The sequence below is a fragment of the Falco cherrug genome, chromosome 1 (genome assembly GCF_023634085.1).
Source record: "Falco cherrug isolate bFalChe1 chromosome 1, bFalChe1.pri, whole genome shotgun sequence".
Lineage (NCBI taxonomy): Eukaryota > Metazoa > Chordata > Aves > Falconiformes > Falconidae > Falco > Falco cherrug.
In genome coordinates, this window is record NC_073697.1 from 96,880,610 (window position 1) to 96,904,318 (window position 23,709).

General features: G+C 54.6%; 2 protein-coding genes across 16 annotated transcripts in view; one reads left to right on the forward strand and one right to left on the reverse strand.

Annotated features, from left to right (window-relative positions):
• The first annotated feature begins 7 nt into the window (after window positions 1-7).
• Window positions 8-6,097, forward strand: ARL6IP4 (ADP ribosylation factor like GTPase 6 interacting protein 4). Its single transcript, XM_055710500.1, has 6 exons — window positions 8-124; window positions 1,812-2,014; window positions 2,372-2,719; window positions 3,188-3,305; window positions 4,774-4,843; window positions 5,046-6,097. The coding sequence occupies exons 2-6, from the start codon at window positions 1,825-1,827 to the stop codon at window positions 5,100-5,102; spliced, it is 783 nt and encodes a 260-aa protein (XP_055566475.1). The 5' UTR covers window positions 8-124; window positions 1,812-1,824; the 3' UTR covers window positions 5,103-6,097.
• Window positions 6,098-6,168: 71 nt separating this feature from the next.
• The window catches only part of PITPNM2 (phosphatidylinositol transfer protein membrane associated 2), a 141,411-nt gene continuing 123,870 nt past the window's right edge, over window positions 6,169-23,709 (reverse strand). For 7 of the 15 annotated variants that reach the window (XM_055710282.1, XM_055710297.1, XM_055710254.1 and 4 more), the window contains 10 exons: window positions 22,275-22,439; window positions 20,251-20,454; window positions 18,323-18,471; window positions 15,286-15,402; window positions 14,427-14,543; window positions 13,893-14,041; window positions 12,875-13,024; window positions 12,603-12,786; window positions 10,879-11,007; window positions 6,169-10,598 (listed from right to left, as the gene is read on the reverse strand). In XM_055710282.1, the coding sequence (XP_055566257.1) occupies window positions 10,254-10,598; window positions 10,879-11,007; window positions 12,603-12,786; window positions 12,875-13,024; window positions 13,893-14,041; window positions 14,427-14,543; window positions 15,286-15,402; window positions 18,323-18,471; window positions 20,251-20,454; window positions 22,275-22,439 (1,709 nt within the window). In that variant the 3' untranslated portion in view covers window positions 6,169-10,253. Of the gene's footprint in view, window positions 10,599-10,878; window positions 11,008-11,319; window positions 12,448-12,565; window positions 12,787-12,874; window positions 13,025-13,892; window positions 14,042-14,426; window positions 14,544-15,285; window positions 15,403-18,322; window positions 18,472-20,250; window positions 20,455-22,274; window positions 22,440-23,709 lie in introns of those variants that run through there. The other 8 variants (XM_055710294.1, XM_055710275.1, XM_055710306.1 and 5 more) reach the window with 5 other exon arrangements.

Genomic DNA, 23,709 nt, shown 5'->3' on the forward strand with positions numbered 1-23,709 from the left:
CCGGAACCAACGGGCGCGGCCGCGCTGCCGGCCGGCCCCGCGTCGGGCCGGAAGTGGGGGCGCTGCGCGGAGCCGGCGGCGGCGCCGCTCGGGGCCGGCGGGGCGGGAGCCCGGCCCGGCCGCGGTGAGTGCCCCTCCCCCCCTCCGCTCCCCCACCCCCCTGACCTGCGGCGGGGAGCTGCCGGCACGGCTGAGGGCACCGGGGGGGGGGGGGGCAGACGCATGCGCGGGGCCGCGGGCCGCGGTGCGGGGGGGCTGTTAAAGGGCCGGACACGCGGGGCCGCGCTCTTAAAGGGGCCGCGCCTTGCGCCGGGCTCTTAAAGGCCAGGACAACTGGTACGGAACTCTTAAAGTGCCAGCGCACCCTGCGCAGGCGGCTGAACGGTCAGAACGCCCCTTGCCGAGCTCTTGAAGGGCCAGCGCGCCTCTTGCCGAGCTCTTGAATGGCCAGCGCGCCTCTTGCCGAGCTCTTAAAGGGCCAGCGTACCTATTGCCAAGCTCTTAAAGGGCCAGCGCGCCTCTTGCCGAGCTCTTGAAGGGCCAGCGCTCTGCAGCTCCCTGTGTTCGGACAAAGAATGCGGGGCGGCCCTTCCAGCTGCAGCAGGGGCAGAGCAGCAGCCAGGCCCCTGGCTCCCCGCCGAGGGCCTGGCCCGGCTGGTGGCCAGGAGGAGCCGCCCCACGGTGGCCACGGACCTGGCAGGGTGCGGGCGAGACCCCAGTGTTGGGGCGCAGCCAGCCTGGGGTGCTGCCGCCATGGATCCGGGGCTTGTCCCCTTCACATGGCCTCGACCCGTGGTCACCGGGACGCTCCTGCCTGCGCCCAAGTTGATGAGGGACTTTCATCCTTAGAAACTTAATTGTGTCCTTAATTGTCTTGATGTTGGTGGGGTTTTTTTTCTGATCAAAATTTCTGTTTGGAAGTCAATCAGAAAGTTGATTCCCTCGGGAGTGGATCGCGGATTGGGAGTGTCGAGGTGATCAACGTGCGGTTAATTAAATGCGGTAGTTGGAGGGTGGCTGAGAGAAAACATTTCCCGGATACTGCTCTGCCCATGGTGCTGGTTTGTTTTTTAAATTAATGACTTTAAAATAATGCCGTCTCTGGCCTGTGGCTGCCGGCAGCCGGTAGGGCTGATGGACGGGGATGCCAGCTTTATGCATAATCTGTTTTCAAAAAGCAAATTGGAATATTAAAAATTCATCCCTCCCCTTGGCTTGTGCCCGCTCGTGGCGCTTTAAATAATGGGGTGATTGACTCCGTGTTCAGCCTGGGGAGGATGGTTTCATGCTGCTGTCACCACAGCATCGATCACACCTTGCCGGTGTCCATCTGTGGGTGCCGCGTCTTCCCGGCCGCTCCAGCCCCGGGGGGGTGCCCCATGGCGGCAGGTGGCTCAGCCGTGGGGCATCACAGACACCAGCATCCAGCCCCCAAGCAGCCACCCACGGTGGGGATCAGCCCGCGTCCCAGTCATCACATCTAGGGACAGATAGGAGCACGGAGAAGACCTGGTGGAAAACCTGCTTGGGGGTGGGTGTGGATGAGGGCTGCCCAGGGGCCCCTGCGTGACCGCAGCTCTCCGCTGAGGGCCCTGTTTCGTGGGACGGTGGCGTGCAGTGGGCATGGCTGCATGGTGGGTACCCCCAGCTCTCTGCGCGGTGGGAGCTCGGCGAGAGCGGAGCGTTAACAGCCCCGTCTTCCAGGGCTGGTTGGGTCGGAGTTGGATTTAGGGGTTTGGGGGCTGCTGGACATGTTGCACCGAGTGGGGGTGGTCCCCCCTCGTGGCACTGATGTAACCTGTTCCTTCCAGGGGCTGCTGCACGATGGCCCATAGCCAGGCTCGGAAGCGGTCACGAAGCAGGAGCAAAAGCAATTCTCGGAGCAGACAGGAGAGGAGGGAGAAGAAAAGGAGGAAGAGCAGCAAGGACTCACAGCAGGGCAGCAGCTCCCCTCCGAGGAAGCAGACCTCTGGGTCTCACAGACACAAGTCGAGCTCGGTGGCAGCTGGGGAAGGTAGGGGAGAGGCCCACGACCCTGTTTTCCTGGGGCAGGTGCACGGAGGGGGCGCAGCTGGGAGAAGAGGATTTCTGCTTTTAGCTACGTCGGTCTCTGTCGCCTTGCCGGCCCTTTGTGCCCGTTATAGTCTCGTTCTGACAGGCGTGGAGCCCTGCAGCCCCCCTGTGTGCTGCTCTGGCAGCGTGGCACCGCACACGATGTGTTAGAGTTGTTGGCACAGGGGGGTCTTTGCCCCAGCGTTTGGGGGCTTTGGTGTTGAGGCAAGAAAGGAACCAGGCTGGGAGGGGGAGAACCAGCATCCCTGCTGCTGGGGGGCCAGAGCTGCTCTGCTCAACATCTTCCTGTGCATTGCAGAGAAGAAGAAGAAAGGAAAGGACAAAAAGAAGAGGAAGGCAAGTCCCTCCTCCTCTGAGACAGCATCTTCATCCAGCGGCTCCTCGTCTTCCTCTTCCTCCAGCTCCTCTTCTGGTGACTCCAGTGACAGCGACTCCAAAACAAAGAAGAGTCGACACAGCAAAAAAAAGCAAGCAAAAGAGAAAGACAAAAAGAAGAAGAAGAAGAAGAACAAGAAGAAGAAAATAAAGAAGAAATCAAAAAAGAAGTCAAAGGAAAAGGCTAAGGAGAAGAAAGCCAAGGGAGAAGCAGTGCCCGGCCCCTCGCTGGAGCAGTGGCAGAAGGAGTCGCTGGTGGACACGGGCCCAGGTAACGGTGGTGGTTCCCTCCGGCCGAAGCCAGCGCACACAGGCCTGGCGCTGGGGAAAGGCGCTCACACGCTGTTCCTGGGACCCACGGGAGGTGTCTGAGGGAAGCAGGGCTGTGTGCAGGGCTCCAGACTCTCCTCCTTCGTATGTATCGTGGCAGCCACACCGAGTAAATGTCAGGAGCCACACTGAAAGATTCGTTTGTGAAGTGTTTAAATGTGGTTTATAGCTGTGAGTGGGGAGCAAAGGTGGCAAATGGAAGGGCACAGGCAGCAGTAACACCCAGGCAAAGCTGGTACAGGCTTTGGGATGTGAAGTGACCATTCCTTTGCATGGTTCATCCCTGAACCCTGAGTACCGCTGGGAAACAGGTGTGACCCGTGTGTCTGTTCACCGCGGGCGTGATGCTGTGCCCCTCAGCCAGGAGCCGGCCCCACAAGCACGGCTCTGACTAACTGATGCATTCCAGTTCTGACAGACGAACAAAAATCGCGAATCCAGGCTATGAAGCCAATGACAAAGGAAGAATGGGACACAAGGCAGAGTGTCATAAGGAGAGTTGTGGATCCCGAAACAGGGAGAACCAGGTATGACCTCTGGGCAAAGGGGAGGCAGGTGTCCATCCCCGTCCATGTTGTGTGGGTTGGAGTCCTGGAGGGTGCCCGGCCGTGGCACTGCAGTGCCATGTGTAGAACCAGGTCCCCTTCAGCAGCAAAAGCCCAAGGCAATCCCTCGCAGCTCCCCTCCCGTCAGACCTGGTGTAACTTACCCAGAAAGTGACATGTTTGACACCAAATTACCCACTTGTGCTGGGGCTCCACACGAGGGGCACCAGGCGGTGTTCCAGCCGGGAGCTGTAGGATGCAGACACCGGAGCACCCTGCTGCTGGAGGCAGAAGGTTTGTTCCTTGTGCTGTGAAGGGTCCAGCCTGTCCCCGTTAAATGGGACTCTGCAACCAGGGGCAGGGCTGGAAGCTGAGCGGTGACTGACGCCTCCTCACCCCACTGCTCCGTGCACTTGCCTTGTAGCTCTGAAGTGCTCAGCCCCAGTTATCACCCGGGTGCGAGGAGGGAGCGCGTGCCACTTGGGGTCACAGACAGCAATCAAACCCAAGTTCATTTAGCTGCCCAATAGAAATGACCCAGTTTTTAATAAACTGCATCTTCTCAGCAAAGCAGAAAACATCACGCTGAAGAGAATTGGGGATGACAAGCGTAGTCTTAAAATAGAAGGCAGCCTGCAGGGCTCGGGGAGGTGTGGAACAAAGGTCGGTTCCCTGTAAGGCACATAACAAAGATGATTAAATTTCTGTTCACGTTTGGAGGTGTGAGCCACCTCGGACACTGCTTGGAATTTGCTCAGCAAACTGCTCCTCAGGCTGGCTGCCTTTTGGGCCCAAACTGGCTCCTGTCCTTGGCTCTGTAGTGTCCTGGGGCAGCCAGGGCCATGCCTGAACTCCCGGTGAAAAAAGGAAGAGTTTTTGCTGGGGTCGGGGCTGCTGCTGTTGCCAGCGCAGCCTGCGTGTGGTGAGGTGGCAGGCGATGCTTTTATGAAGTGCTTTCTCCTGCCGTGTGCAAGTGTGGCTGGCTCTGCGCACAGCAGGCAGCGCCCGCAGCCTGGAGCAGGGACGGCTGGCCCATGCAGGGGGTGCTCATTTCTCAGGGGACCCCACCTGTCCTCGCTGCGGTGACATTCATCCCACAGGAGCAGTGGGGAAGCCTGCTGTGCTAGAGATACAGCCAAAAAAAAAATACCACAGGATGGACCTTCAGGGACAAGCCGGGCTGGTCTTGCCTAGAGGCGCGTCAGCCCAGCACCGGGTCCTGGGCATGTGTCGCTGTGAGGGGGCTGTGGGCTGTGTGGGGGGGCTGTGGGCTGTGGGGGGGGGCTGGGGGCTGTGTGAGGGGGCTGGGGGCTGTGTGCCGGAGCTGGGGCGCACCAGCAGCCTTCGGGGTGGGCTGAGGGCTCAGCTCCCTCTGTGGCGGGGGAATGGCACGGCTGGCAGGAGCTTGCCAGTAGCCCTCACGGCTCACGGGCCTGTGTTTGTCTTCCAGGCTTATTAAGGGCGATGGAGAAGTACTAGAAGAAATCGTCAGCAAGGAGAGACACAAGGAGATAAACAAGGTAGCAGGAACGCGCCAGCGGGTGGGTGCAGCTGTGGAGCTGCTGCACCCAGGGGTGTTGCCCTTCCCCCCTGGGGACCCCGCTGACCCCAGCAGGGCAAGCCGAGCCCTGGCAGCTCCACAGGGGCCCCGACGGGTGGGTCCTGGTGGTCCTTCATTCTTGGGCAGGCGCTGCTGTGAGCACCCACTCTCTCCCTCTGCAGCAAGCCACCCGGGGGGACGGGCTGGCCTTCCAGGTGCGGACAGGGATGCTGCAGTGAGCACGCGGGTGCCAGCCGTGGCAGGAGCCTGTCCCGCTGCTGGTGCCAGCCCAGGCCTGAGCCTCCGTCTCTGGACCACGACGGTGACCTGCGCCAAGACACTTCCCCAGGGGCAGTTTCCAGCCGCTCCGTAAGTTGCTGACAGGGAAGGAGAGTGGCTTTAATGGTTCATCTCCCAGTAAACAGCTTCTCTCCTCCCTCTCCTGAGGCCAGCGTGGCTGTAACGCACGCGAGCCCTGCTGGCCCCAACACCCCTCTGGAGGCTGGTGGTGCTGGGCAGCACCCAGGGGACAGGCTCGTTGGTGCTGAGCACCTCAAAGTGGTGCTGTCCCATGGCTCTGGGTGGGCAGGAGCCAGTGCTGTGGCCTGGGCAGTGCACGTACCAGGGCTGCAAAACACAGCTGGCTGCCGTCGTCCCTTCAGGGGCTGCTCGTGGCCCCTTCCTCGCTGGATCTGCGTGCCCCCTGCTTACTGGGGGCTGCAGCTCGTGGGCCCTGGGCACTCGCTGACACCCCAGCAGCCATGGCCCTGCTTGGGTCAGCTCTCCTCTGCGCCTTCAGGTGCCACCCTCCGCTGTGCCCCGCGGCTTTACTCAGCCTTTCTGCAGCTTCATCTCATCAGGTGGTGCTGGGGGGGGCACTGACCGGGCTGGCTGTACAGTGGGGGGGTGGGCAGGCGCTTTGCAGAGGGGGGGCTTTACCTTGCTGTCTGTTCCTGCACGCAGTTTGTGTCCCCTTCCGCACAGCGCAGGCCCTGGGCAGCAGTGGGGCTCAGGGCTTCTCGGGGCAGTGCCCGTGGCCACTGAAGCAAACACCTGGCCCTTCCCCCACTGCAAAGTGGATAAATTTACAAACGGTAAAAAGAAAAAAAGTGGGGGAAAAAAAAAAAAAAGGACAAACACATTAAAGGACAAATGGGTCCTGCAGGACCGATCTGCGCAGAAGGTTTCCACGCCCCGTTCGTTGCTGTAGCCCCATTAAACTGGTGTCTGCTCATGTCTTGGATTTTGTGCCTCGTCTGTTTCTAGAGTCTCCCCTCCCCCCAAAAAAGACCAAAAACAGCCAGAGAAGAGCCTTCCCATTTCTTTAATCTGTGTAACTCACAATGATACTGTACACAAAGCACACCCAGGCATTGGAACGATGCACTAACAGCAAGGAGGAGAAGGAAGTTGTACAGAAGGTTTGTCACACACAAGCAAGTCATCGGCACGGTACTGTACACACAGGGGCGTCCCGGCCTCCGCTGGTTCCCCCCACACCTCTCTTACCCCTAAAGCAATTTTTTATAAATAAAATATTGTTGGAATATAAAATCGACAGTTGAGGGTATCAACAGGCAGAGGGTGCTGAGGAGGGGGAGGGGGCTGTAAGGCTTCTAGAACTAATAGGAAATGCAGCAAACAGTGGCGATACCTGAAGAAGGGGCTGCTGCAGCAAGCGTGGTGGCTGCTGGGCGGCGCAGGAGCTGGCCAGTCACCCTGTGGCTAGTGACTGCTCTCGGCTCGCGTATCGGACACTGTAAACGTTTTTTGGTATTAGAATTTCGCCTCATCTGACTGAGTGATCTAGCAAACCCAGGAAAACAACTCGGAGGGAATGCACGGGCTCCTCTTTTTATTTTTTAAAAGACTTTAAAGGGACAGCGTCAGGTAGAAAGTCTGGTCTGGTAGCGCAGTAATAGAAAAAGCTGCTTTTTATAAAAAATCTGAGCTCCACAGCAGAGTTTGATTCCCATGGAAACAGTTTTAAAAAAAAAAAAATTAACTACTGAGGCAGCCTGCGCAGCGCGGGCTGCACTGTGCTAGTGTGCGAGAGCGGGACGTGGGCTGCAGCAGAAGCAGTGCGGCCACGCCGATGGCTGCCCCGATAACGGCGACAGGGAGGAGGACAAGAAACTTCCTATTCCTGCGTTTCAAAGCAAACGTGTTATTAGTAACAAAGGTAAATGAGGTCTTTAACCTGACAGTGCCCCTTTAGTAAGGATGGAATATACATTCATCTTTCCCTCACTGCATCCAAACGGATCCTCTTCCATAGAGGTGGAAAGGCATTGGGTCACATGCATTGCTCTCCAGAACAGCTCGGAACAAACAGATTATAAACACAGAGTTAAAACTATTGCTATTGTTCTTTGAGTGAGTAGCACGTTGATCTTTGCTTCGGAGAGATGAGTGCCAGATGGGGGCGGCTGAGGACAGGTTGATGGAGACTACGATGGACTGAATCGGTGGAGAAAAACTTACTGGCATATTTCCTGGTACCTACACCCACCTCCTCTAGTATTATTGCAGCAATAACGGTCCTGCACTACAATTGCTTCTCCGCGTTGGATCCGTAGAATGGCAACAGATGGGGGGGCCAGGGAAAGGGCTCGGGCAAGTGTCAAGAAGCTCAACAAAGGATGAGGACGGAGGCGCTATGATTGTCAGTCTAACCGGTTAGTAGCTGTTTAAAACATGAAGTGATGGAGAGGTGAGTAGAATATTGCACTTCTGCATTCATTGACAGTTACATCAAACTTGGTCCATAAAATAATTGCTTTGTACATAATGCCTGAAATGAAAAGCTACATTTTAAAATATTAATAAACCCTGAAGGTTCCAGTCCCTCCAGACATTTTTTTCTCCTCTACATAAATAAATAACTTTCAATTCTTATATCCACTTCTTATGTTGAACATTTACATTCGCCTCTGTTTTACACTATCTACACATAAGAAAATGTGAACATCTCGTCAGCATCGGAAAATGTACAGATCATGCCTCGGTGGTGGACTTGGAGGGAAGTTGAATTTTGCAAAGGCCATATCCAAATTTGTAGAAATTATTTTGTGATGTGGTTTGGTGACTTCACAGGATGGATTGTGGCTTGGCTTCCTACTCGGATGGCATCTGTTTGATACGACATTCGACTAGCAAAAAAGCTGGGACAATTCACATTGTTTTTAAACCCAGTAAGCTCTGGATGTACATTCAGAGAGCTCAGGTGAGTCGGCAGAAAGGGAAGTCAGTTTTTGGTAACAAAAGTCATCGGATACATTCTGTAATTGAAGAATTATCAAAGAGAAGCAGTGGAACGTTTTGCAGTCGGGCTGCACAACGTGGGGGCTGCACTGGGCGGCGGGTGGGCAGCGGGGTTTGAGTGTGCCACCGGCTGGGCTGCTGGCAGCACTGTCCCTCCTCTGCCTCCGCGTCCACCCTCCAGCGCCAGGAACACGGGAGAGTTCCCTTGGGTGTCTGAGGAGTTGGATTTGCCTACCGTGGCCCAGAGCCCGTGAGCAGAGCAGCGTTCACAGTGCTGTGTATCTCAGTGCGGCCGTCCTGCACTTCGTATTGAAAGGTAATAAAATGAAGCAGCCAGTCTAAAAAATTCTTTTGTTATAAATAAGATCCTCGTAAGTAGAAAGTGATACAAAGACAGGAAGGGGTAGGGGGGGAAGCAGGGTTACACGCACTGGGGGAGCTCGGTAGGACTATAAAATCTCCACGTGAAGAGGCCAACGGGAGTCTGGAAACGGGCACTCCAGCTGCGCCGGGGGGACCCCCCTCTGCTCGGGGAGGTGTGTGCCAGGGGGGAACCTGCCCCGGCAGGGCCAGCACTAAGGGGCTTTCTGGCCAGCCCTCGCTCTAGGCACTGCTCCCCTCCGCTGCTGCAGAGCGAGGCGCTCCCGTTCCTGTCCCGTGCACCACGCGTGTCCCCGTGTCCCCGGGGGGCCAGCCCTGTGTGCCCGCAGCCCCCCTCTGCCACGCACCCAGCCCTGGCTGGCTCCAGCAGTGCACAAACCATCCGCCCAGGCACATCCACTGAGAAACACACCAGGAAAATTAAGATATGGCCTTTTCTTAAGGTTGCCTGACATTGTTGGCACACTTCCTTACAGTCTCCTTACTGCTGGAAAAACTTCTGCGCAGAATTTTTTTTTTTTAAATATATACATATACATATATATACGTGTGTGTGCATATGTATATGCATATATGTATATATATATACACACACACCCTGGCTTAGCAATATTTCATTGTCATGCACTACAAACAGTTAGGTGTAGCTACATGAGATGGTAACAGGTTTCCATTCTAAAAATCATCAGTGCAAAAAACAATGAGGTTTTACAGTTCAGTAACTACAGGTAAAAGAAGCGAGTCTAGTTCCCATGAAAGCTGCTACTGAACTTGGAGAGAACCTGGGAAGAAGAAAACGTCTCAGAGGTGGGTATTGAGAGAGTCAGACCCTGCATTTGGATGAGAACTGCAATGCGATCTAGCTGCTGAGTGCCTTCAGCTGCTTCCAAATATACGGTGGTTACTTTTGGAAAGAATATATAGCGAGGATATTTGGAGACTTGAACAGCAAATTAAGTGTCTGAGGTTTGTAACAGCTGAAACAAATAGCTTGTATTCCTCTTTTAATCAGACAATGCATTAAATTCCATGGGCTTCTAAAAGGTCTCTTTAAAAAATAACAGTAATAACAGTAACGACCCCACTTTCTCAGGCGTGAATCTGCCGACGTTCTGCCTCTCCCAACAGCATCGATACATCTTTACGCTTGGCCACTGCACGTACTCCTCCAGCAAGAGGCTGAACTTGAAGCTCTTTGTACAGGTAAAGCTCCCGGTTGCTCTGCCTGGCACAGCCCACAGTGAATCCCTCGCCTGGGGCTGCCTGTGCATGCTCACCGAGCCCCACACCCGCCCCGTGCCGGCAGCGGCACAGCACCTCAGTCTGACTCCTGGGACAACCAAGAACAAGTTCCCCCAGCCTCATCCCCTGTTCCTGCAGCTCTGAGGACAGCACTCGGCGATGGCTAACAAGGCGAGGAGGCACGTATTTACAGTCACTAAACCTGGATAAGAGAAGGAGGCAGGAGAGAGCGCGACCTTCACCTGGAGACTTCCCCCCCGCCCCCCCCCCCCCCCCGCCCTGATTTCCAGCTGTTCCTTGGGCTCCTGCTGCACAAACCTGACGCTCCCGCTGCAAGGCCTGCACGTTCTGCGTGGGAAGCATCCCATCTCTTCCCAGAATACCATGATGTTATTAGAGTAGCACCATATTTGCCCTTCCAGCCCGTCACGCTGGCCTTGTCCCTCTTTCCTTTTGTCTTCTCCTCCAGTGGCTGTAGCTGACAGTCGCTGGCTCTGGCCTGGCTACTTCTGCCCCAAGAGGCCAGACTCTAGCCGGGATGCGGCGCTCCGACCCCAGCACCCTGTGGCGATGCTCATGCTTCTTTGGTTTCGTTCCCTGTCCCTCTCCTTGTCGCTGTCGGACTGGCTTTGGGTGCGCTCGGGGCGGTGGCAAGCGCCGCCGCTGGTAGCCGAAGGCTGGGAGGAGATGGTCCGCAGCAGGTGATTCCTCTTGCGCAGGAACTCGGTCTGGCTGGGCAGCCCGAAGCTGCCCTTCCGCAGCGCCATGCGCGTGGTGTTCTTGGCCGGGCGCGAGCGGTGGTTGTACTCCAGCTGGGCCAGGTGGGCTGCGTACCCCTCCGTGATGAACTGCAAGACAAGAGGGAGCAGGGCAGGAGTTAGGAGGATGGGACACATTTCCCTGATAGCCACCGTCAGCTGAACGTGTTTGCCATGCCAGGTTCTCCGGGGTGATGCCCAAGACAGACACAGGCTTGCTCAGCCAGATGTGGTCCTGCTACGCAGCACCATTCCTGCCCTCTTGGCAAACACCAGCTCAGTCACCAGCCTCAAGATGACCAAATTCCCACCGCCCTCCCATGGGAAGCCCCCGGCAGCGCCTCCCAGGCTCAGACAAGCTGGGTCCTACCTGACACTGGTTCTGCAGCTTCTTGGTGGGTCGGCCAACGATGTAGATGTGTGTGGGCGGGAGGCTGATGGAGCTGTACACAGAAATGTCCTTGGTAGATCCATATGCCGCATGGATCCTCATGTGGAGCTGCAGGGAGACAAAGCAATGTGCCATCAGAACATATGGGCGTCCCGTGCTGCTTCAACAGGCACGGCTTTGTGTTTTTTTTTTTTTTTTTAAAGAGCATATGTGGGAATCTCATGTCAATAACTTATGTAAGTTCCCAGCTGGATAACACACCGCTGTGCACAGCGCTAATTAACAAAGCCAGGGATGTTTACAGGCCAGACCAAGAGGAGTAACAGCAATACAAAAGCAGATCTCTGCTTGCCGATCCACAGCCTTTCCTTGAGGTCTGCGGGGGGGGGGGTGGGGGGGTGGGGCGGGCGGGCGGGGCGGGCAGGGACGCCGCACACTCCACTGTCTCCGTGTCGCTGGGGGAGAGGAGCAGTTTGCAGGCCCCCGGTGCAGTGATCACTCTGCCAGCCATGCTGCCACACACAACCCTGCCGCTGAACTCTGCTGGGCAGAGGGAGAGGGGACAGGCAGCCACATGTGCTGCTTTGCAGGGATGCGTCTGCCTCCAGCGCAGGCAGAGAGCAGCTCCTGGCCCACCCCTCCCTTAGCAGGGTGCAGCAAGGGCGGCAGGGAAGGCATGGGCAGCGGTGCCACCACAGACCAGCCGGCTTTGGCCCTGGAGCCACAGGCAGGCCAGGGAAATGGAAAGGAAATCACAGAATCACAGAATGGTTTGGGTTGGAAGGGACCTTAAAGACCATCTAGTTGCACCCCCCTGCCACAGGCAGCGACACCCCGCACCAGCCCAGGTTGCTCTCAGCCCTGTCCAGCCTGGCCTTGGGCACTGCCGGGGATGGGGCACCCACAGCTGCGCTGGGCAGCCTGTGCCAGTGTCCCACCACCCTCGCAGTGAAGAACTTCTTGCCTGTATCTAATCTAAATCTATGCTCTTCTGTTTTAAAACTATTACCCCTTGTACTATCACTACAGGCCCTACCAAAGTCGTCTGTCCCCATCTTTCTTACAAGAAAATCTCTGACCCTCGTGACAGACTTGTCCTTCTGGAGGACAAGGGGGAGCCGGCCGCAAGTAAAGGCCAGCTGCTCCGGCCAAAACCAGAGCCCAGGAGAGTTCATGACGGCTTTGTCCTGCTACTCAAGGCAGGGCACAAGCGCTTGGGACATTGGCAGCTGACAGAGAAAACCTTGGTTTATTTGGAGCTCCTCTGAGGCTCTGGGCTGAGCGGCATTAAGGGTCAAACACTTGGGAAGATGCTCTGTGGAGCCTCCCATCAAGGCTGTGTGGTGCAAGGCCATGTCTACAGCAGCTCCAGGCTTGCTTGGACCTGCCGGTGATGCCACAGGCAACCAGAAAGCCACCATGGAGGTGAAAAAAGTGCACACGTGGGGCGGAGAGGCACTGCTGCATCTGCTTCCTGAGGCACTTGGTGTTGGAAGGACCGGTGATGAAACAGTGCAGAGCAGAAATGACAATTTAACAGCGCAGACACTTTTGTAGAGCAATAAAAGGATGAAAAGAAAATAAAGAGATTAATCTTCCACTGCAGGTCACATCCTGCCAAGAGACTGGTGCTGACAGGGGCAACTGGAGAAGGAGCAACTTAAACCTGTGCTACGGTTGTATTTCAGCAGGGCCAGGCTTACGTCGGTGATGAGGGATTTCAGGAAGTTGGCCTTGTGCCGCAGCGGGTCGTGAACGAGCCCATCGCAGAAGGAGACGATCCCATGGGGGAAGTTGTGCTGTGCTAACCACGCCACCACCCTCTGCTTCTGCATGTCGGGGCGGCCCGTGACATAGATAATGAGGTAGCCGAGGTCTTGCCAGTGCCTGGAAGGAAAGCCACATGTCAACGGATGGCAGACCTAGAGCAACACCAGCGTCAATCAACCTGATGGCCCCAGCCCCGGCCGCTGACCTTACGACGTCGACCGCTCCGGCGCGGACTTTGGGGTCGCTGCCCATGATCGATACGCTGGCTGCAAAGGAGCCGTCGATGCTGAACACCACGAACTCCGTCCCCTTCGGCAGGACTGTGATGTAGCTGTCTGCGTACGTGTGGTCGCCCCTGAAAGGGATGCAGGTACTTATAGGCATCGAGATATTCAGGAGGCATCACCGAGTCCTGCTGTGCACCACAAGCCCAAAGCAGCACCCAAATCTGGCCCGAGGGCTCCAGCAGTGATGCCCCCTCAGTTACAGTGGTGACGGGCACTGTCGTGTATGATGTGACACATCATCACTACTGTCTTCTTGGAATTCTGCTTGCTTTATAACACTTCCAGTGTGATTCTGTCGTATTAATATATCAGTTAATTCAGCGGTGTTAACAGGAGCTTTTAGAAACAACTGTTAGAAGAATGTCTTTATCCCATTATAGTCATTGCATGAGGGCCTCTCTGTTAAGGTGGGGATGGAAACAGCACTCTGTGTTTGAGTCAATGACACTAGGGTGTCATTGACTCAAAAAAGCCCTGCAAAAACGCATTGCTGGGTTCACCACTGAGAAGATGCTCGCCTCCTCCCCCTTCCAGAGCTCACCACCAGCAGCTGGAGCTGAGCTGGAGCCCCTGCGCTGTGACTTATCACAAGTAAAAAGTTTTGTCCTTCAAGGACAAGTTTACAGTCTTTAAAATACACCCAGTTGTGCAGTTTTGCAGATGATGGTGAGGCCATACATCTGTGGTGCAGAGCCTTGCTCCTGCAGCGGGAGCTCAACTGCCACCCTGTTGGTGATGCAGGAGCCAGAATAAAACATAGATCTTCCCCTTAGCAGCTGAAGAACACAAATGGGTTTGTCCCTGTTGCTGGCAAACCAGGCTCTGGATGTGCCCAGCAAGCAGAGCTGCCCCACAAGGAGGGACCATGATCTACAGTCGTCAAACTCCTCTTTCATTGCTCTTGCAAACCAAGCCCCGCACCCCGAGGTACCGCACCTGACCACCATTTTGACAGGGTACACGCCAATGCCCAGGCGCCGGTTCTCCGGGATGACGTAGGAAATCCTGCCGCTGCTGTTGCTGATCTCTGTGTCAAAGTAAACCCACTCTCCCGACGGCGGCTGGGTCATGATGTGGATGTCCACCTGGGAAGACAGCAAGGCTGGGTCAGCAACAGCATTAAAGACACAGATGCGTAGAACAGGCAAAGCGCGGGGGTCTTCCACTCAAGCCTCTTCGGATGGCACCAGGTTTGGGTCCTGCCTCCACCCTCGGCGCTTCACGGATCGGAGCTGGGAAGCTTCCAGGCGTCAGGATGCTGGGAAGGGACCCGGCTCGGTGGTGAAGGCCTCCGTGGGCAGCGCTGTTGCTGGCAGGAGGCACCACACAAGCCTGGGCAGGGGAACCTGGCCAAGATGCCAGGGTAGCAAACCCTGCCAGGGACCAAGGTGGCACCGCTCAGCACCGCCTCCACCCCTGTGCCCCCCACCTTTCCCCACAGGGTGTGCTGCCCCACAGCAGGCAGCGTACCTTCTCTCCTGTGAGCGTGACCATATCCAATGGCCCGTACATGAACCTCCCAGTTAAGGTCTGGGGCCCATCTTCGTTAGCGATGGTATCATTTATCCGGTGGTTGGCTGTGACGTTCTGCACAAGTCAAAAGGAAAAGGAAGGGGGGGAGGAGAAAAAACAGAGGAGGAGGGGGAAGAAAAAGTTTGCCATGCTGGACAGCCTTACAGGGAAATGCCAAATATAATGGGACAAACTGGAACACGGGTTTCTCAGGGCCCTGACTCCACCAGGAGCAGCTCTCAGCTTTGAGAAGAGCATGCCCCATGGCAGAGGTGAGGCTCCGTGCCTCACCGATGGGGTGGGTCCGAGCGGAGGTGGCTGAAGAGCCAATTTTGATGGCAGTTTGGATGTGCAATCCTGATGCTATTAACTCTTACGCTTTGGATTTATGAGGCAATACAAAGAGCTGCCAGAGAAATTTGCTGACACTGTTTCAGCTGTAGCAGAAAATTGCCCTCTTTTGGGAATTTGAGACATTTACTGGGAGCAAAGGGCATTTACTGAGCAGAGAACTTGCATTAGTGGCCTTTGAAAGATGTTCCAGCTCTTTCTCTGACCCACAGCTAACGCTTTCTGTATTTTACGTGGACTCAAGGCCAAGAGGAGATTGTGCTGGTCCAGCTCGTTTGGGGCACTGTCACAGCCACATGGGCAGGGTGTGATCGCTAACTTACCCCAGCTAACGGGATGCTCTGGCTCTGCTGTGTACAGCCACAGCCATGCCCACGCTGGCTGCTTCAGCGCTGCCCTCGCAGCCAGATGGAAGCCCCTCTGCACTCCCCTCCTGCCCCCCAGGCAGCCCCACAAACCCCCTCACCCGCAGCTTCACATGTGTCCTCTTGCGAAGCCACTTCTCACGGGGCTTGGAGGGGGTGAAGACAGACACCTCCTTCCCATCCAGCTCCAAAACACTTGAGTTCTCGTGCCTCATCACCTGTGGGAGGACAGATCCCATCAGGACCATCAGCTGCTTGTGAAGTGACCCCCCTCCTCCTGCCCACGCTGCTCTGCATCTCCCCAGGCAGGGGTTGGGACCGAGGTGGCCCCATGGTGGATCCCACGTTTGCGTGGTGGCTTGCAGGTTTTACAGGCAATCTTCCCCTTAGCAGCTGAAGAACACAAATGGGTTTGTCCCTGTTGCTGGCAAACCAGGCTCTGGATGTGCCCAGCAAGCAGAGCTGCCCCACAAGGAGGGACCATGTTCTACAGTCATCAAACTCCTCCTTTGCTCCTCTTGCAAACCAAGCCCCGCACCCCGAGGTACTGCACCTGACCACCATTTCGACACGCCAATGCCCAGACAAAAAAAAAATAAAAAAAAATCCCTGCAAGGACAAGTGGTCTCCTTTGAACCAGCAAAGCCTGCGCTCATTGCTGACTTCATCCTGGCTGGGACACAGGTTACGTATTGTCAGGAGGTACAAAACTGACTCTAAGACACCAAGACGAGCTCTGCACGTGATATCTGCCCTTCCTCCAGACATTCCTTACTCCCTTCCCAGGGTCTGCGAGGGACCGGTCTCCCCATCTGACCACGAGTCTTCTGCCGTTCCCGTACCAGATCCAGCCCCAGCTGGTGGGACCGGCGTTGTGCCGACACACCGTTCCTTCTGCTCAGCTCTTGTTTCTATTTAAACATTTCAGCCTACTCTTGTCTCATGGCTTTAGCTCCTCTCACTGATGGGACCTTGGCAGAGGCACACGTGGGTCCAGCTTGGCCACGTGCGAGGCAGCGCCCAGGGCGCCTGTCCCTCCTGACCTCCCCACTGAGGCTGACAGAGCTCCAGGACTTTGTGCCGGTGGGATGTCACCACACCGGCGCGAGGATCAGGGAGGGGGCAAGGGGATGCCTTTGGGGGCAATTCCTGCTTGTCTCCCTGACATGGGCAAGGATGGAGAAGCAGGAACCTGGAAAGAGGAGGGTTAGATCCTACCACTCTTAAGCTCTAGAAGGGAAAAGGAAGAGTAACGCCCCAAAGCCAGGGGACATCTCCAGGACTGCTCTAAGCCTGGGAGGTGATGCTGCACACAAACCTCGGAAATGGGCAGGAGTCCTTAGTGACCACGTCCCGGCAAAAAACTCAGAAGCCTCTTAGAAGTGGACTCTTTTACAAGGTCTTGCGCATATTTTGTGTGGTCACGGCTCCCCAGCTGACCTAGGCTGTAGTGGTCTGACACGGGCCAGCTCACTCTGCGGAGCTGGAGCTGGTTTTCTCCCAGGGAAATGGAAAAAGGACCCCAGGGAGGATGAGCTTGCTGGCAGGGAGCTCATGGAAATCCAAGATAAACAAAACAACAAGTTTTACTGAAAATTGTTTCAATCAGGAATCTATTTCAGGTCCTATTTGGGCTTGTTTTAACAAGATTTAATCTTTGGAGGCTAAAACTATTCAACAGCTTACTCTTACATTTTGTCCAGAGATGACTTTCAAAGGCGATTAGAAACAAGTCCTTATTAGGGGAAGAAGTGGCACGGTGCTCTGGAAGGACAGCAAGAAGATGGAGGACAAGAGAAACCGTGGTCTCAAGGGTGAGCAGGGAGAGGCACGGGGAAGGGGGGTGCTAGGCTACCCAGGCTACCACAGGCTTGGAGCCGCAGGGCAAGCAGCACCACAGCGCGCTGCAGACCCAGCGTGGGCTGAATCCTGAGCAACTGGCGCGTTCTGTGCATGAGACCATCGTGCCTGCTCCCACTCCTGCACGATTACAGCTCGCTGCCTGGCCCGTGGTTCCATGTGGGGCTGGGCTGTGACAGCAGCTGGTGCAGCAAGGTGCGTGCAAGCACGGAGGTGGCTCGCTGGGCTGGGTACAGCCCAACAACCAAGGGTGTCACCGGATTCCTGCTACTGCTCAGCTGCCACCAGCGCTGACATCTCTGTTGTTCATGATTGCCACACTATTTGGAAGATAACACTGAAAGAAAGTTTGCCAGCAGAATCGTAAATTATCGAGAGCTGCAGCTGAGGAGGCTGGAAGGGAGCGGGGACGGCTCAACAGCTGAGCTGGCACGAAGCAAACCCAAGTGCAGGGATGGGCAACACAATCCACAGAGTTGCTTTTAGTTTTGTTCTTTGATTCCATCCTGCTCTAAGTACCATTCCTTGGGGGGCTCATACTTTGTAAGGCAAATAACTCCCCTTCATCCCCAAACAACAGAAGGAAAAATACTTCTTTTAGGAAAAACACATTTTAAACAGTAGATTTAAATCTCAGGCCGCATGTAGGTTGATAGAATCTGAGGTGTCAGACTCCAGACACCAGCAATCCCTATTTACCTAGCCCCAGCACTGCTTTGTACTGGAGGAATGAGGACTAGATCCCCATGGTCTGAGTTCCTAGAGGAGACCACCATAAATTAGAAAGCCAAAACAGAGAACCAAACTCTGCCTATCCACTCCTGTCAAATTCATACAAAACTCCTCCTTCAGTTTTATTGTATTTTGGGGCTACTTTTGTTTGTACATCAAGAAGTTTCCTTTAGTTTCAGGCTGGAGAACTCACACAGAGAACAGCTCACTTGAAGAAACAAGTGGACCTGACTTCTGCCCCTGCGATCTGATAGGGAACGGCCTTGGGCTCCCTGCGAACCCATCTGCAACGTGCTCCGAGGACAAAGCCTGGACCCAAAGGAGCCAGGTATGACAGCACGTTCCTGAATTTCACCGGTGTGCTGCTCCCCTAACACCGCAGGTGAGGAACAAACAGAAGGGGAAGAAAACAGATCGACAGAGGCAAAGGGTATTTTTTAATCTCGATGCATCGATGAGCGTTATGGAAGGTGCAGTGGAAAAAGACCAAAGAGCCTGAAATATTTTTCAGCCCAAGGGAGACCAGGGCAGGGAGGGTGACCGTACCTGTCTCAGCAGGAAGGAGACGACGTCTGTGGACTCCCAGTAGCTGGCATGGAAGAGGTGCGGCAAAGCAACTGTTGGGAAAGCCGTCAGAGCGTCAGGACAGTAGAGAGCGTAGTCGATCCTTTTGGTTCCCCACCATTTGGCAGCAACTAGAAGCAAAAGACGGGTTCAGACAAAGGGGGTTCACACGCATGTGCAACAAACGGTCTGTCCAGGCTCTGGCTCCTGGCTCCAGGTACACCGGGAGGTCACTCCCTGGCTGGTCACGCTGCTAAGAGGAAACAACCGACCCAGGGCTCAGCGTCTGCTCAAACCGGAGGAGGACACAAGGGCACCCGCACTTGAGCTCTCCTTTAATTAATAAATAGGAAGGCACTAGAGGGCAGGTATTTACCGGCCGTTAGCCCAGACCTTGGGGAAGGGGTCCGAGGCTCATGTGCAGTGAGCATGGGAATCCACGTGCCAACACATAAGCAGAAACGCGTCTCCCTGGAACCGTGGGAGGAAGGATGCGTGCGCTCTGCCCACCACAGTACACGCCCACCTCCGGCCCCGCTTCCACCTCCTCTAGCTTTCACCAAGGAATAGCATCCAGATGTTGGCCACACTAAAGAGGATCTGAATACTGGAAGCCCACGTGAGATGAGAAAAGGCACCATGAGGCAGGGTACATGGCACACGCTGCCGGTATCGGCAGTCCCCAGCAAGTCCTTTTTGCCCTCCCAGGCTACCACACTGCAGGCAACTGAGATGTCCAGCCCAGCCTCCCCGGGAGCACAGCCTCTGGTAGCCAGCAAGGCGAGAATCTGGGAGTTCTGGGATTTCATAGCACGGGGGACTGAAGAACACGCTGGGGTTTGGGGTGGGTAAGGTTACAGACAATGCAGAAGGGTTTCTCCCTCGGGGAGTCAACAATTTTCACACGAGTGTCCGACAGCCACCGCTCACCCAGGGGGTACCAGCACACTTCAGCGCCACCCTGAGCGCTGCCCACGCACCCATCCTTTCCACATCCCTAGCAATGAACACGGCTCGGACCCCGAAGGTGTGAGCTGCTTTCCCAGCAGTGAGGAGTCCTCAACCCCGAGATGCTCCAGCCTGGAAAAGCAGCCATGGAAAGAGAAGATGAATCAGATCAAGAGAGCAACAGGAGGAGCTGTGTTTGCATGCAGGTTGCAAGCTGGAGCTTTCACAGGGGCCTTCTCAAGCTTGTTTTTCCTTTGTGACAATAATTCCCTTTTTATGGGCTTCCAGGAAAGCTACCAGGTGTAAGGTACGATCCAACAAATCCCTCTTGTTAAGGGAAATCTAGCTGGTGAGGAACACAGATGATGAACTGGGGAAAAAACGGACCCACCAGCTCCTTCCAGAGACCTGCAGCAAGCTCCCACCACAGCAACATGCGGAGGGTTACGGGACCAGCACATCCCCATGACCACGGGAAGGTGCCCAGGTCATCCTTATCCCTATGGTCCTTGCTTTTCTGAAAGCCACGTGAAAAAGGAGGGTGTTGATGGATCAACATGGCTTTTCCAGAGCACAGAGGCACCTCCTCGCAGCCATCTCTGACTCCCTGTCCTTCAAACTGGCAGCTTCGGGTCGTGTCCCAACCTTTCATTTCTCATGCAAATCCCCAGCTTGGGTTAATTTCAGATTCTCTAGGAAGCAGACAGGATTTACTCTTCCATGCTCAAAAGACAGAGGTGGAGGCAGAAGCACCAGCCCCACAGCTCTGCCCAGAAGAACTCCTGCTCTCGCCAAGGTGTTAGCTGCGTTACTATCGATCTTCAGAGCAAAGGGACAGAAATACTTGTTAAAATGCCACAAGAAATTGCAAGTGCCTCAGTGAAAGCGCACAGTTTTGTTGTGAAGTTCTGTGACTACTGAATGAGAGAGGAGCTTGACCAGAGCGGATCTCTCCAGAATACCTGTCTTGATGTCCAGGTGGGGTATCCGAAGGGCACAGCCTGCAGCCTGACTCCGCGGCCCTTTCAGCTTCCTTCCCTTCGAAGGGATTTCCTGTTTATGCTGCCTACAGCTCTTGGACGAGGTTTGGGTAGGGGATTTGTGAGGGAGGGCAAGCTGGGACAGAAGGCTAAACCCTCTACAATGATAAAGGTGGTGTTTGGTTTCTAAAAGGAAAAATAAAATTAATAAAAAAGCAGCAATCACACTTCTTATTATGGCAGGTAAGATGGATTTCGTCCTCCAGAAACGCAGAGCACAAGGGGAGCGGCACCCCACGGAGGACTCCCAGGATGGAGCTGTGGGTCTGTGGCACCCTCCAGACCTTCTCCGGCTCTCCGCATGGGATAAGCCCGGAGCACATCCAACCCTCGATGCCACGGCTTCACCACACTGATAGGGCTGGGCACAGGAGCTGCGAAGCCAGCGCAGGGCTCAGAGGACACGTCGGCACGTGGGAAGCGGAGGAGGGATGCACAGCCCCAAGCCCAGGCTCTTCCTCGCTGATCCCAGAAAGGGGTTTTGACGGCTGTGAAGCACGGGGAGGAATACATGACACGAACCAGAAGCTAAACAATCGCGAGAGCATGGGGCAAGCAAGGAGAGGCAAGCGTTGTGTGGGCCCGATCCTGCCATCAGCTTGCAGGGGCAGGATCCCTCCGTCGCGCCATGCAGGTCTTTGGGCATCACCTGGGTATAAACCCCTCCTGGCAAACAACCCCCAGCTCCCACTTCCCATCCTGGCTGGCCCAGCCCGGCGGCTCTCCGTGGGTGTGCAACTAGCACGAAACACCTTCTCCCCCAGGACCATTCTTCCCAAGCAGATCAGTACTTGGAGAAACATAAGAAGGCACATAGGGAGCGTGGCATCAGCTCTCGGATGTGCTTCGGGAAAGAAAACCTTGTTTGTCGGAGCGCAGGTGGTTTGTTCCTGGCTGCTGAGTGCTGTCTCAAAGAGGGTAAGAAGGTCGGGCAGCCCCTGGCCAACGTCCGCAGCATCACAGCTAACGCTTGCCTTGGGGAGCATCATTAACCTCAGCACCCAATTCTGAAGTGAGCTGCACAGCTCTGTCATCTAACGTGCCAGGAATGCAGCATCTCTAAATTTCTGCCACCTTCTGGGACAAGAGTTTGGGCTGAAGGTTGGTTTTGGGTATTTTGGGGGTTGGCGGCAGTATTTTTAATTTGTTTGGTTTTCAGCCTTTGTTGGTCTGGGTTATCAGAGGTCCCTGAGGACAAAGACTGGTAAAACTCACATCTCAGCTGAAATGAGGAAGGGGCTGAACTATTAACAAAGGCTGTTGTTCTCCGCTGTATTAGCTGGGAAGTTATACAGGTCTTGGGAAAAACAACAACAAACCCCCTTTTATTCCTCATTCAGCTCTGGGATATGGACCATAACTGGCTGACTCTCTGAGCTGCCCTGTGGGCTACAAAAGAGCTGAATTTCTAATACAAATAATAAATAACCCAAGCCTGTTCTTCCCTTCCAGCATTACAGAGGGGCTTACTCATCCCCATTTCTGTGGACCACATCTAAGCGATCTGCATCAAGCCACATGCCACATCCTGCATTATCAATCTGGCAGCTGATCCCTACCAGTTCTGCACAACTTATCAACGGCAGCACAGAAACAGCCCTTCAGATTAACTCTTGCCACGCACAGCACCCAAACGGTGCTCAGAGTTATCAATTATTATATTTTTTGGGCACAATTTATCACCAGCGTGGTCCAACATGCGTAACACAGCGGGGGCCCCTGTATTAGAATCAAATATATTCCTCCAGGGGATATGAAAAGACGTGGCGCTGACTATGGCAAAACCGGGTGAAGGCAGGATTAATTCCAGCTTTTTCTAATGAATGGGAAGCACAGCCCCAGACAGACAGACAGACAGACAGAAGCTGCGTGGCTCTGGCCCGTGCGTGGTGCTGCAGGAGCGATGCGGCGGCGAGCAGCAGTCTCGGCGGGGGTGAAACACTTACTGTTGGCTATGTTGGAAGCAGTGTAACTGTCTGCCATTCCTGAGACCTGGCTGGCAATGCTGATCTCACTGGCTCTCCGGAAGCCCCTGAACTGAGGGGCTGAAATGGGGGTGGACAGGGACGCGTTTTCCATGAAGACGGCACCATGAGACTGAACAACATCTGCTACAAAGTTGAAACAGGGAAATCAAAATATTAGACCAACAGACAAGAGGCTGGGCAAGATGAACTCGAGGGGAGGGAAGAGGCAAACAAGGCTGGTAAGTGCAAAAACCTTTCAGAACCGATTGGAATGAAAAAAAAACAAACCACCATTTCATCAGAATTCTGATTTGAAAAGAAAGCAAACACCACGGCAGGCAGAGAGACGTGTGGCTGGAGCAGCAGTCTTAGATTGAGAGAAGCAAAATAAGTAGCTCAAAGAACAAATCCAAAACCCCAAAGAAAAACCCAGGCAGATTTACTCAAGCAGCGATAACAGAAGCATGTGTCACACACAGAGATGTGAATATAGGCAACTTTATATATTCGCATCCAGACAAAATTACCAAGGAGAACAACAAAAAACAACCTCAGAACGGGGATATTTGTTTTCTTGAAACGTTTAGTCTTAAATGAACATCTCCAAGATAGAAGCATTAATGCACACACACAAAAAAATCAAGAAAACACTTTCATGCCTGGTAGGGACTAAATTTGAACTCGTATTTTATTGCTAATGGATAGAGCCAACACTCGTTAAACTAAAGTAAGGGCTATCAAAAGAAAGGAGCCTGGTGCTGAGCACTTGCATCTCCAATTGGTGTTGGCGGATCAGGGGGTGCTCAGTCTTTGTGAAAACAGAGCTGCTTTTGTACAATGCGCAAGTCTGGATTTTTAGATCCCAGCCTGAGGTTTACCAAGTGTGGCCTAACCCTTTAGTACATAAATACAGAAGAGGAGGATTTAAAGTCATGCTCACATGGACCTTATGCATGTATGGGAGGGAAATGGACCTAAAATGTTCAGGACTGGCAAACTGAGAGATGCTGAAAGTCACGATAAAATCTCTGCATTTCAGTTTTCTCCCTAGAGCAGTGCTAAGAGCATCCACCTTTCTGCAGATGCCACGTGGCCACATTAATTGCCTCTGCGACATCCCAAGATCCTGCACTGCAGAGGGTTTGCAATGCCAGGACCAAGTACTTCATAGCAGGCAGCACCCGTATGACAGTAACGTGCAAAAGCAAAGGTACTTACTATCGGTTTACTGTTGCCCATCCCTGCTGCACCTGAGGGGCAGCACCTGAACTTTATTCCCAGGTACCAGACAGGGCGCAGGTTTGTGCCCAGTCAGGCAGTAGATGCCATGGGGAATGCAAGTACATTACTCCCACACACACCACCATCCTCCACCTATTTCAGCTGGTTTAGATATCCTTGGATTTAAGCCCAG